This window comes from Trichosurus vulpecula, chromosome 8 (assembly GCF_011100635.1).
Source record: "Trichosurus vulpecula isolate mTriVul1 chromosome 8, mTriVul1.pri, whole genome shotgun sequence".
Lineage (NCBI taxonomy): Eukaryota > Metazoa > Chordata > Mammalia > Diprotodontia > Phalangeridae > Trichosurus > Trichosurus vulpecula.
Genome location: NC_050580.1, coordinates 106,975,894 through 106,989,238, shown reverse-complemented (window position 1 = coordinate 106,989,238; position 13,345 = coordinate 106,975,894). Strand labels below are relative to the sequence as shown.

The window sequence follows — 13,345 nt, the reverse complement described above, 5'->3', positions numbered from 1 at the left end:
TCTTTGGAAGGTATATTTACTTACCATGGGCTCAGATTTAAGTCTTCTATGTTTCTATTAACTTTTAAATAAACTTACTAATATTTCAAATGCTATGAACCTATGGGCTTCTAAGAGGAAGTGGTAACAACCTTTGAAAAAATAACATATAGTCTATTCCCAGATCATCCCAAAGGTTGTAATGAGCAAGAAAAGTTAATCTTTCTCCAAAGTATATCTGAGGCCCTCAAATCAGGAGGAAGCCATTAACACAAGGTACTTTCATTCATGTCACTGATAAACATTAAACAGCACAGAGCAAAGGATATATTATAACATATTCCAGTAGAAACCTCTCTTCAATTTGAAATGCAGGCATATCAGAAGGGCTCAGACAAAGAGAAGCATACGATGATCACCAGGATTGTGAAGCTTTCTAGAATAATCCAATACGAGGAATATTTGAAGTAGGAAAAAAAAGCAATATTTAACCTGGAGAAGAAAAGGGGGGAGAGCAAGATGGTCTTTTTTGTTGTTGTTCAGTCACAACTCTTGGTGACCCTATGGACCATACCATCCATGAGATTTTCTTGGCTAAGATAATGGAGTGGTTTGTTATTTTCTTCTTGGTGACCCTATGGACCGTACTGTCCATGAAATTTTCTTGGCAAAGATAATGGAGTGGTTTGTTATTTCCTTCTCCAGTGGATGAAAACAAACAGAAGTTAAGTGACTTGCCCAGGGTCACAATGCTAGTAAGTGTTTGAGGCCAGATTTGGACTTAGGTCTTCCTGACTCCAGTTCCAGTGCTCTATCCACTGAGCCACCTTGCTGCCTCCTAGGTAAACAGAGGTTAAGTGATTTGCCCAAGGTAACACAGATAGTAAATGTCTGAGGACAGATCCGAACTCAAGTTTTCCTGACTTCAATCCCAGCACTGTATCCACTGAGCCATCTAGTTGCGCCGCCCCCCCCCCCCAAGTCTTTCTCACATTAGCAATTAAAGTGATTACTATGTAAATTTGAATGGCAAAACTAGAAATGAGATTTTAAAATGGTGCTCTTCAGATGGGTCATTATTCTTCCCAGACCTTTAACAACTATTGGCAGTGCTCACAGGTTCACTTTTCATTCCTTACCTCCCCCAAGAAAGGTGTCACTCATTGGAGGAAGGCGTAGGGGATAAATCTCATCCTCCATATTGGGGAACGTTTCCGTAGCTCCTGCTGGAGCATCATTATTTGTTTCTAGTCACTCTGATTTCCACTATTTACAACAGAGATCAGCAGTCACTGCATAGCCACCCCTCTCTTTCCCCTTCTTCTGTCCTCCCCATCTTTCATAGTCCCCCTACTGCTGTTCTCAGTTTCCAGCAAGTAGGGGTCATTTTAACACTTAACTATTCCAAAAGTTTCACTCTTACAAACAACCTGCACAGGAAAACTTTGCAAGTGGGTTTAGACGTTTGTGATTCTTAAGCATTCTTTACATACAACCCAAGGGTTCACATGAAAAGTTTTTTGGAAGATGACTCCTGGAGTTTGAAATATAGTTTCTTTCTCCAATCCCATACAAGCACATGATGACTATTTGTCTCCTCTCTCCATCGTCTGAGCACTGCAGCTCATGGTGACGTCAGCACTTACTAGGTCCACAGATTCAGTGGAAGCATTCTATTGAGTTATTCCACAAATCCCCATTTTTCACCTGAGCAGCTAGGGAGGGTGTCCAAATGACTTATTAATGATTCTCAAGATAGCAAGGAAAAGGGTAGGCATGAGGATGGTGGAATGAGATTACACCTGTTCCTTTTAGCTCCCATGCCTTTGTACTAGGGAGAGAGAGATGCACTGCCTTTGTTACCTTTCCTAATTTCCAAAGGAAGAGACGGCATCCTTTCAGAGGGCCAATTGACAATTGCTTTTACCAAGAGGGTAGCTTATATTAGTTTCTTCCAAGCTTCTGTAGTTGGATTTATGCAAAGGTCATCAAATCAACCCATTGTAAAGCTAAACTCACCAAATAATTCTACCTACGCTTAAAATTCTTGTCCAATTTGAAGCAACTTATTTGGACGATTACTAATTATTTGGCTTCACTTCTACCTTTCACATCAGCGCCTAAGTGTTTTTGAGTATTAGAAAAATTTTAAAAAGAGTATTGGGCTCTATATCACTATTGATCATCAGAATTAAAACAACTCGGAGGTACCACCTCACACTTAAAAGACATGACAAATACTTGAAATGATAAAGGAAAACAGGTATATCAATGTACTGTGTGTGGAGTAGTGAACTGGTCCAACTATTCTGGAGAACAATTTGGATCTATGCCCAAAGGCCTATAAAACTGGGCATACACTTGGACCCAGCAATCCCACTATTAACTCTGTATCCCAAACAGACCAACAAAAAAGGAAAAGGACTTGTGTCTACAAAAATATCTGTATCAGCTTTTTCTGGTAGCAAAGATTTGGAAATCGAGGAGGAGACACCCATCAATTGGAGAAAAACTGAACAATCTGTTTCATGTGATTTTGATGGAACACTATTGTGCTCCATATAAAAAAAAACACACAAAAAAACATGGCAAAATCTATACAAACTGCTGCAAAATGAAGTAAGAAGTACCAGGAGATCATTGTGAACATCAACAGCAATGCTATAATGATGATCAATAGTGAAAGACTTGGCTAGCCTAGTCAATAAAATGGTCGAAGACAATTCCAAAGGACTCATGATGAAACAATGCTACCCACCTCCTAAGAGAGAACTGATGAACTCTGAGCGCCAACGGAAGCATAATAGTTTTGCTTTTTTGTTTTTTGCAATATGGCAAACATGGAAATCTTTTTTGTTATTTCACATGTATAATTGATGTCCCATTGCTTGCCTTCTCAGTAGATGGGGAGGAGTGGGAGGGAGCTAGAGAATATTGAACTCGAAATTTAAAAAGAAAAGAATATTTAAAAGAAATAATTTTTTAAAATGTGGGAGTATTGGGAAGACCTTGTTATTTTCATCAACAACAACAATGCTGTGCTATTTACAAAAGCTTGAGTCAACTTGAGAGCTTAGGTCAACAGGAAGGTAGGTAAAATTAAATCAGGAGCTTCTGGAACTCTGTGCAAAATCAGGCTAGGTAGCTTCCACCAAGAGATGCTACAACGCTAGCTTCCTTTCTTCTCCTTCACACGCCCCTCTGTGTGAGTGGAGAGACCCAGTTCAGTACAGAAACCAGCCATTCAGCTACCCTTCCTCTCAGAATGATCACTCGTGCTTCACTAAGTCATAAAAACTGGGAAACAGTGCATTCAGAAAGAGTCAAAAGTCTGAAGCATGAAATATTCTCACAGAAAACAAGAATTGTGTTATTTTCAGGTACACCTAGCGATGAGAACGAGGCAAATCTAGCGTTACTCCGTAGATGCCCTATTTCAACGACTAGACATGAAAGATTTCAAATTAGCACCATTCTAGATAATATGGCTCCTGCTTACTTTACAAGTACACTATTTACATAATGATAATGACAATAATAACTAGAATTTTTACAGCATTTTAAGGTTGACAAAACACTTTTAATAGGTAAGTACTTGAAAACACTTTGTACACTGAGTGTAGGAAAACACCCCCTTCAAATCTTGTTTCAATGTTCATGTGTGTTAAAAATCTCCTTTCTTCCTAACAAGGCTGAGAGAAATTTCAGCCAAAACCTAGTCTAGATTTTCATGAGTTCCAGATCAAGACCTCCATTTCTGAGCTAAGTGAACAAAATGTAGTCCACATGTTGTGGAATTTGAATAAGGGCTAAACATGATATTGGATATTAGGATGCTTACCTTTTAATTTAACTTACAGAAACTTTACAAACATGTTTCATGGCTACATATAGAGTCATACAAATGTATACACACACACACACACACACACACACGCATATAAATGCATGCATGAGTATACTCAGTCAGCATGACTTAGTGGATAGAGTGCTAGGCTTTAAGGCAGGAATACCTGAATTCAAATATTACCCCAGACACTTAGCTATTTGTCCTCTGGCAAGGCACATCTCCTCTGACTTTCAGTTTTCTTATCTATTAAATGGGTATTAGAATAGTATCAACTTTTATATTATAGGTCTAAAAGTCCTCAGAAGCCATCTATTCCAACGCTTTCATTTTTATGGATGAGATAACTAAAGTCGAGGAAGGTTAAGAGACTTGCCCAAGGTCACACAGGTAAAGCATCAGAGGCAGGACTTGAGTCCAAGTCCTCTGGTATAAAAGTCATTCTCCTTGGGGGCAGGTAGGTTCTACAGTAGAAAGAGCACCAGCCTTGAAGTCAGGAAGACCTGAGTTCAAATCCAGCCTCAGACACTAACTAGCTGTGTCACCCTGGGCAAGTCACTTAATCCTGTTTGCCTAAAAAAATAATAAAAATAATAATAGTCATTGCTCTTTTGACAGCAGCAGCTGTCAAAGATAAAAAAAAGAAAATATATATAAAGTGCCTTACAAAACTTCAATTGATCTAAAAATGTGAGCTATTAATTCAGTGAGACAGTCAATCATAGCACTGTTCTAGGCACTAAAAGAGTATAAAAATAAAGCAACTGATTTAGGAGAAAAAAAACCATCCAGAGACTTGAAACTGCCATATATCACTTCAAGGCAGTATCATACATTAACACAGACACTAAATGTTACAGGCTTGAGAGCAAAGGAGGTCAATGTGGGCTAGAGATACCTACCCTGATAGAAGAGATTTTATTTGATTTGATCGTTAAAAATGGTCCCAGATAGATCTGGGCAGTGGCAGAGGAAAGATGGATAAACTTTCAAGCTACAGAAACCCCCTTTTAAGTGTTCGTGTTCCCTAGTGATGAAAACAAAGGGCCAGCTTTACAGGAGTACAAGTGTGTTATCTCTCACCAGGCTCGCCTCCAAATGGGCTGCCTTTTCAGGAAGCATCAGTAGTTTTAACGGTTCCTCTAATGCGGTTCTCTAGCTTTCAATTCCCAAAGGGATTTCAGTGTAGCATTTGAAAATGAGAGAGATAAAAATGTATTTCTCTTGAATGTGTCTAAGAGTGCAGGAGGGGGATGGCGGGCCTTTAGTGATAGGTGCTGTATCACACACACACCCTGAGACAGATGTGTAGACAAATGAGCGGCTTGTTTGCTTTGCTTTGGTGTGTTCGTTTTTAAGAGAATGGAGAGGGACCTTTCTATGGCCCAGCTGCAATCTGCTGATGAGAACTGCTCCCCCCAAGTGAGCTGCCTCTGACAGTGAACACAGGCTACTGCAGAAACTGATATTTAAGAGATTTGTTGTAAACCAACAGCTAAAGTTGTATTCCAATTTAGAGGGCACTTCAGAAAGGCCTTTCTGGAGTCAAGTTCATAAGCCTGACCAAAAAAAAATGATAAAGAAAAAGGATGTAGGGAGCAGAGGAAGGGGGGAAAGGAAGGAAGAGAAAGGGAAAAGATGTGCTTGTATGAACCTTATTTTCCTGACTGATATGTTGGGTACATAGGTGTCCCTGGACCCATCACTCAGCACCAAAATTTCTACCCGTATTCTATTTGACACTACAGTTGTGTAGTTGACACTGTAGTTGTCTTATATATGTATATGTCTTATAATTCTCCTTCTAGATCATGAGCTCCAGGAGAGAAGGGACCAGGTCTTAATTATTTCTGCATCTCTCTATCTAGAGATTTCACTCCATTTTATTCAATTCAACAAGTATTTATTAGGCACTCCCTATGTTCTAGAAGCCTGAGAGACAAGGACAAAAATTAAACAATCCCTGCCCTCAATGAGCTTCCTTTCATTGTTGCCTTTTGCCTTTATACCACAGTCCTTTCCCCTTAACCATTCTCACACCAGTCAAAGAAGCTTAAACTTAATATATTACTAATAATCAAAACAGTAATAATAATAATGATAGTAAATATTTATTTAACACTTTAAAAGAATTTCATGTATATTTTCTCATTTCTGATGGGGGACATCATATATTCAGATAAGTAAATTTTATAATATATAAAATAAATACAAAGGAATTTGGGGGACAGCATTACCAACCTGGGGGTGTCTCATGGAGGAGCTATCACTTGAATTGAATCTTCTAAGAAGCCAGGGATTCTAGCACAGTTCTTGGCACATAATACATCATTAAATAAATAGTAGCTGAATAAATCGTGAATGCACATAAAAAGCATTGTTTGGGCTTGTTTAGAGACTTGTAATAAAACTTTAAAATTCCAAACAGGTTTTGCTTCTCTCTAATGTGACTGAATACCCTCCTGGATGGAAAATCCAAGCCATTCTCAAGCCAGAAGCTCCCTTTAGAGCAATCAATATGTACCAACAATCTGGAGGCCCAATCCAGAGCTATTTGGACTGTTTTCTCAGTATAGGATATGAAACACTGTCACATTCTTACCAGTAGAATCTGTTAGGGACGACTCCTTCCTGGAGAAGTTGCCATCTCCTCCCAAATTCCGCAGAGCTGTATAACTGGAGAGAAGAGAAAGAATCCTCAGATGAGTAAATCTGCAAGTTATCACAAGGTGAAACACTAGTTCAATCCATCAATGAGTTTAATGTTTAGGTGAGACTCCTTTGGTGGAGGCTTAAGGTTTGCATAAGCCAGCAGGGGTAAATAAGGATTGAACAGTTGGAGTCAGCTAATTGAAACTACCAGGCTAGTCAATGAGATGTGCCATCTCTTAAGGACACATACCCTGATCTCTTCCCCTCTCAACTGGTAGCATACTTCCTCAAACATTACTTTGCACATATCTTGTATTTAATTTTCTATGCACATGTGGCCCTTCATACACACACACACACACACACACAGTCCTTAAGAGGAAATAATCATTTTATTTTTGTCTTCGTACAATATTTGGCACATAGTAGGTGCTTAAGAGATACTTGTTGAATGAATCCACTGATTCTGGCATTGGAGGACAACTGAGTATTCATTATTCTTAAAGAAAGATCCTGACTTCAGTCCCCCTCCTCCTCCTCTAAACCTCGCCCCTACACACACACACACTCACTCCTTAACAGGATTCTCAAATCCAATTGTATACCAGACATTCATCAGCTATCCTCCTCTCTGAAAATGTACACATCCTGGCTCCCATAAAATCTTACCTATCTTGAAGAGAGAGGTTGTTTACTCCTATAAGAAACCTTTCCTGTTTAGGTTTATTTACTTGCAATTACTCCCTGACCTTAGAATCCTCTAGAATATGCTACACATACATATTGTTAACACTACATTAATTTCTTTTTTTGTTTATTTTTAAGGCTTTAGGGTATCCAAAGGAAAATTAAAATATCCAATTTAAATGCATTTTCTATAAATTCAATGAATTTCTCTTCCTTTTGTTTTTTATTTTATTTTTAATTTATGGAAAAGAACCTCTATGTTCTAAAATGTTTGTAGCAGCTCTCTGGAAATTGTAGGGATCAATTGGGGAACGATTGAACAAGTTGTGTTATATGATTGGGATGGAATACTATTGTGCTATAAGAAATGATGAGCTCAATGGTTTTAGAAAAACATGGAAAGACTTACACTATATGCATTTCAACATTTTGCTAGCACCATTGTATGTATCTCATATCTTTCACATGTGTCTGCAGCTTCCTCCTAAACCAGAATTTTAAGGTAGTGCTTTTGGAGGACCATCAAGGACACATACTAGAAGTTGAGGGACACCAGAGAAGCGCCACTGAGAGCCACTAAAGCAGGGGAGAAGGAAACCAATAGCTCTCTCTCCTCCTCCTTGAACCTTTGTGTGTTATCTACTCTAGAGGCTTTCCTTCCCTGAGAAGCTGAACTGCAGTGTAAGTACAAGGGGAGGAGGCACTGTGGGTGGGGTGTTCAGAAGCTGCCTCTTCAAGAAGTTAGAAGACAATCTTTTCCACTTTGGAAGAAATATTTGTTAAAATAAATTGAAGTCAGGTATAGTGCACACTTGTAATTCCTGCTACTGGGGAGGCTGAGGATAGTGGATTGCTTGAGCTCAGCAGGCTAAAGCCAATCAAGTGTCTGTACTATCCATCAGCAGGAGTAAGGGGTGACCAGGTTGCCTAATGAGGGGTAAATGAGCCCAAGTCAGAAACAGGGTAGATCAAAACTTCTGGCGCAGTGATGATCAGCAGTGGGATCAGTCTTATGAATGGCTGCTATGGTTTTAGTCTGACCAAGAGTGGGAGATTCAGTCTCTCTCTATATATGGATGGATGGATGGGTGGGTGGGTAGATGGACGGATGGACGGATGGATGGATGGATGGATGGATGGATATGTGGATAGAAACTGAACAGTATACAGAGAGGTAATAACACTAGTTGCAAATCAGGGATAGGAAAGGACACAGTGAGCAGATAAAGGACAAGATTTTCCTTCCATGCTCCATCTGCACCCCTCCTCCTAATAAACTTACTTTGGATATAGATTTTACAAAACTAGGGAATGTGACCTTTTTTTTTTTTAGAAGGGAAGGCATTATCAAACTAGGCTAGCTAAAATGATTCTAGCAAATGCAGAATTCATCTAGGGCAGAAGAGTTGAAGTACTTGTTCCTAAAAGGGAGATTTTGGGAAGGAACTGAAGGTTTTTGTATACTTCTGGTCTGAGAACACCCCCTGAACCAAGAGGAAGGTGTACCATTTGACTCATGGGAGCATTTGGCGTGGGGTATGATTTGGAGTCATTATAACCCTTAGGCTGGACATTGCCTTTCATCTAGGAAAGGTTTAGACTATCTATTGAAGGGATTTGTTCTGTAAAGTTTGGATTCAGTAAAGGGCCACACTTGAGGACATAGAGGGCCACATGTTGCCTGGAAGTCTCAGGTTCTCCACCCCTTTTTAGAGCATGGACCAAGAGAAGAGCAAGGAGGGATGAAACTTTTTTCTGAGGTAATTGAGGTTAAGTGACTTTCCAGGGTCAAACAGCTAGTGAGTGTCTGAGGCTGCATTTGAACTCAGGTCCTTCTGATTACAGGGCCGGTGCTCTATCCACTGTACCACCTAGCTACCCCTGGGATGAAACTTAAGATTAGCTCTATTCTAGGCCTAAGGAAGAGATATAAAAGGACCTTCAGTTTTCCTCATAGGCTGTCAGAAACTGAGGGAGGGAGAGGTCCAGGAGAGATTGTACCACACATTAAAGCTTTGGCTAGAGCTGTCTTTGGTTGTGTGTCTTCTTCAGGATCTTGATTGTGCTGGCTGAGGTAGAGAAGAGTGAGTTTTTCCAACACTTCTCACTTTGAAGGGTGAGCTTCCACAGAGTTCTGAGAATGTCCTCAAATGTACCTGTATCCATTCCATAGTATTTCTTACTGGCCAGCCTGTATAGAGTTGATGCCCCATTAGTACTATTGGCTTTCCTAATGCCCAAGCTCATATCGAGGCTGCAGGTGAGCAGGGCAACTCCAAGTAAACTAAGCCAGCCCATGCTGTATGCTCAGTGAACCTTGAAGGATCTTTTTTTCTGAGACAATGTCTCTTGGAACAAAATGAACATTTAAACGAAGAGAAGCTCAAATCATTAGCTACCAAAGCAAACAACTCTTTTGATCCAAACTGCAAAACATTTGGGAACCAGCCAAAGGGACCGATTTCAAGTTAAAGCTTTGCTTCACTCCCCACTATTCCTGGGAATGTTTTCCTGGCTCTCTTCCTTGAGAAAGCATAAGAGAAATGAGGGACAAATGTTCTCATACTGTTATACTAAGATTTTATGCATTCCGTATTTGTACCTGAGTGGCCCAAAGTTCACATAGCACCACTCTCATAGACCCAATTCAGGTCATACCTCTGAGTTATAATATACATCTCTGCACTTGTATTATTCAAGCTAGCCTCGAAGGACTAGAACAGGTGGCAATGCAGTGTAGTGAAAACAGCTAGTGAGTAAGGCATGGCTAGAAAGCATTTTGTTTGAAACAACAAAAGGGGTTTTGGTGAAATACAAATTCAGTAAATGTCAGTATAGCACAGCCATCTCTGGACCACGTCTCTGGTTGGCATGTCACATGGCTCAGTGTTTTTATTAAATAACATTGCCGGTTTGGAAAGGAGTAGACAATGTCTTGGACAGGACTTAAGAGTCATCTAAGAGCCCCTTAGGTTAACATTTTCTTGGGTGCTGCAATAAAAACATGGTTTCCCAATGAAGGACAGTTTTCAAAACGTAACCAGGCTTCTCCAGATATGAAAAAGTCTCATGTAGAAGAGTGATCTCATTTTTCCTATTTGAACAAATAGCTCAAAACTAAGAGCAGTGAGTCAAGGATACGAAAAAGCAAACATAGACTAGACATAGATAAAAAAATAAATAAAACTTCCTAACAATTCAAGCTATTTAAAAAATGGACTGGGTTAACTCTGGGGTGAGGGAGAAGTGAGAGGTGTAGTATTCCTACTCATTGGAGGTAATTAAGAAATGGCTGAATAACTACTTAACAGGTATCTTTTAGAAAGAATTCTCTTGGTTAAACAAGTTAAACAAGATGGCGCTTGTCATTCAGTCGTTTTTCAGTCATATCCAACTCTTCTTGACTCCATTTGGGGTTTTCTAATTTGCCATTTCCTTCTATTGATCATTTTATAGATGAGGAAACCAAGGCAGACAGGGTTAAATGACTTTCCCGGGGTCACAAAGAGAGTGGCTGAGGCCAGATATGAACTCATGAAGATGCGTTTTCCCAACTCCAGGTGATGCTCTATCCCCTGCACCACCCAGCTGCCTCCAATAAGGTGGCTGCTGAGGTTTATTCAGACTCTGCAATTCCATGATTATATTTCTAAAATTCTCCCTTCTATATTCCACCTCAGTGCATTGAAAAAGCAATTGTTCATGCCAGGAATACATACCCACCCCCCTCATCTTTTCCTCTTATAATATCTCTTCCTTCAATGCTCAGATCTAGTGTTTCTTTTTCCATGAAGCCCTCTCTAATTCCCCACCCCCACATCAATAAGTATTCTCACCCTCCTCAAATTTTGCATTATTTGTTATATTTTGTTGAATTATCTAGTAGAAAGAACTCCTTAAGGACTGGTGCAGTATGCCTTTTTATCACCAGCACCTAATTCTTGATGTTTATTGAATTGAAATGATGTGGAGGGAATTCAAATGCAGGACTTCTAACTCCAAATTTTCCCCATGCATTATCTTGTCTGATATAATTTTATGACTCTTAGTTCAATCTCTTTTACTAGAATGTAAGTACTTTGAGGGCAGACTTCCTTATATTTCTTGTGCATCCTCACAGTGCCTAACGCAGTGCTGAGAATAAGGGAGGTGAGGTGCTCATTAAATACTTTCTGACTGACAACAGAATTTCTAAGGAACCCCGCGCAGTGTTATGGGCCAAAGAGCAGCGCTCCCTCATGGGACAAACAATTTGCACCTATGCCACTGAGGCTGAAATAGAGTCACCTGGACAACAGTAGCACTTCCCCATGGGATGGACAGTTTGTGCCTATTTCCTCGGGGACAATGTGTTTTTTTGTGATGTGTTAAGAGAGCTTTGCTCCTAAAGATTAAATATATTGGGGCATTTGAAATTCTCAGGAGATTTGTAGCTGTAGGCAAGAGGTGAATACAAATTAACCCTCACTGGAGGGAGTTTTTCAAGTTCACCCACCACTTCAAACATTTTCTCCCCAGGAAGTGAATCGTTAGGCCTCTGTTACAGGAGGAAAAGGAAAAATCTCACCACAACTCAAGTTAATGTGTTAATTAAACCTATCAGCCTGACAGCAAAGCTTCCTTCTATAAAGGAGGGAGGGTGTCAAAGCATTCCAGTGAATAACAGTTCCAGCCAGTAATGGAAGGTTTTTCATGGAAAACCACCTAGATTTTTACTAAAAGTCACTGCTCTGGCAGCCCCTAAATAAGATCTATTTCCAGTCCTGTCTTTCTCAAGCTCTGTGGTTTCTTTGGAGTGTCACAGCAAGGCACCAAACACTATCATTATAATCTGTTGCATCAGAGAGAGCATTAGTGATGAGAGAGAGAGAGAGAGAAAGAGAGAGAAAAGAAGAAGAAGAAGAGGAAGAGAAGGAGGAGGAAAATGAGGAGGAAGGAGAAGAGAAGGAGGAGGAAGAGAAGGAGGAGAAGAACCACAAGAGGAAGGAGGAGAAGAACAAGAACAAGAATAATGAGAAGAGGAAGAGGAGGAGAAGGAGGAGGAGTAAGATGAAGAGAAAGAAGAAGAGGAAGAAGAAGAAGAAGAAGAGGAGGAGGAGAAGGAGAAGGAAGAGGAGGAGAATGAGGAGGAGGAAGGAGAAGAGAAGGAGGAGGAAGAGGAAGAGAAGGAGGAGAACCAGAAGACAAAGGAGGAGAAGAACAAGAACAAGAATAATGAGAAGAGGAAGAGGAAGAGGAAGAAGAAGGAGGAGGAGGAGGAGGAGGAGGAGGAGAAAGAGAAGAAGAAGGAGAAGGAGGAGGAGGAGGAGGAGAACAAGAAGAAATTGAGAAATTATGGGGAAGGGAGGTTTGCTAGAAGAAAAAGCCTATTAGCTAATTTTCTAACTTTTAGGAGCCATCTATCTGTGGTTCTTTTATCCTGCACCCTAAGCCTGCCTCCCTTCCTGTCTTTGAGACATTCCTACTAAATATAGTAAAAACCTTTAAAGACCAGAATGCTTGAGTTTTCTGGCTAATTAAAACATCTTGTGAACATATAAAGAAGACACCCTTTGTGGACAAGGCTATATCTACTTCCTGGCCTCAGTAAGTATACTCTAGAGTCTACAATGGATTAATTCTTCAGTATTTAGGACACTGAAGGGCCACAGGGACAGAAATCTCACCATTGGATAAAAGGATAGGAGATGGGCCTGTGTACTGACTGTTGAACCTCTCTTAAAAGCCATGTTAAAAACAAAAAATAAAATAAACTTTCAGGTAACCTCATTTTCTTGGCATTTGCTTGTCCTAACAGTGAAATGAAAAAAAAAAAGTCTGTATGCATACACACTTGTAATTTTGCCATTCAAATAACTCTCGCATATCTGAAATTTTGGCAAAGTCTGTCCTGTGTGCCCTAAATGTGTTCTCTCTTCATCTCTGTCTCAGAGAATCCCTAGCTTCTTTCAAGCTGCTCACTCCCCACTGCCTGCATGCCTTTTTTAGTTCTCCCAGTGGCTAATGCCCTACTCCAAATTACCATAGATTTAGTTTATGTGTGTATATAAACATGTAAGTATATATACACACATATATGTATATGTGTGTGTAATATTTACTTATATATGTACAGATTGCTTCCTTTGATAGAATATAAGTTCAATTGAGGACAAAGATCCTTTGTTTTTGTTCCTTGTG

At 39.8% G+C, this 13,345-nt stretch overlaps 1 protein-coding gene across 6 annotated transcripts in view; it reads right to left on the bottom strand.

Annotated features, from left to right (window-relative positions):
• The window catches only part of SORCS1 (sortilin related VPS10 domain containing receptor 1), a 719,989-nt gene that overhangs the window by 213,490 nt on the left and 493,154 nt on the right, over window positions 1-13,345 (bottom strand). For all 6 annotated transcript variants that reach the window (XM_036735441.1, XM_036735437.1, XM_036735435.1 and 3 more), the window contains one exon: window positions 6,429-6,502. In XM_036735441.1, the coding sequence (XP_036591336.1) occupies window positions 6,429-6,502 (74 nt within the window). The remainder of the gene's footprint in view (window positions 1-6,428; window positions 6,503-13,345) is intronic.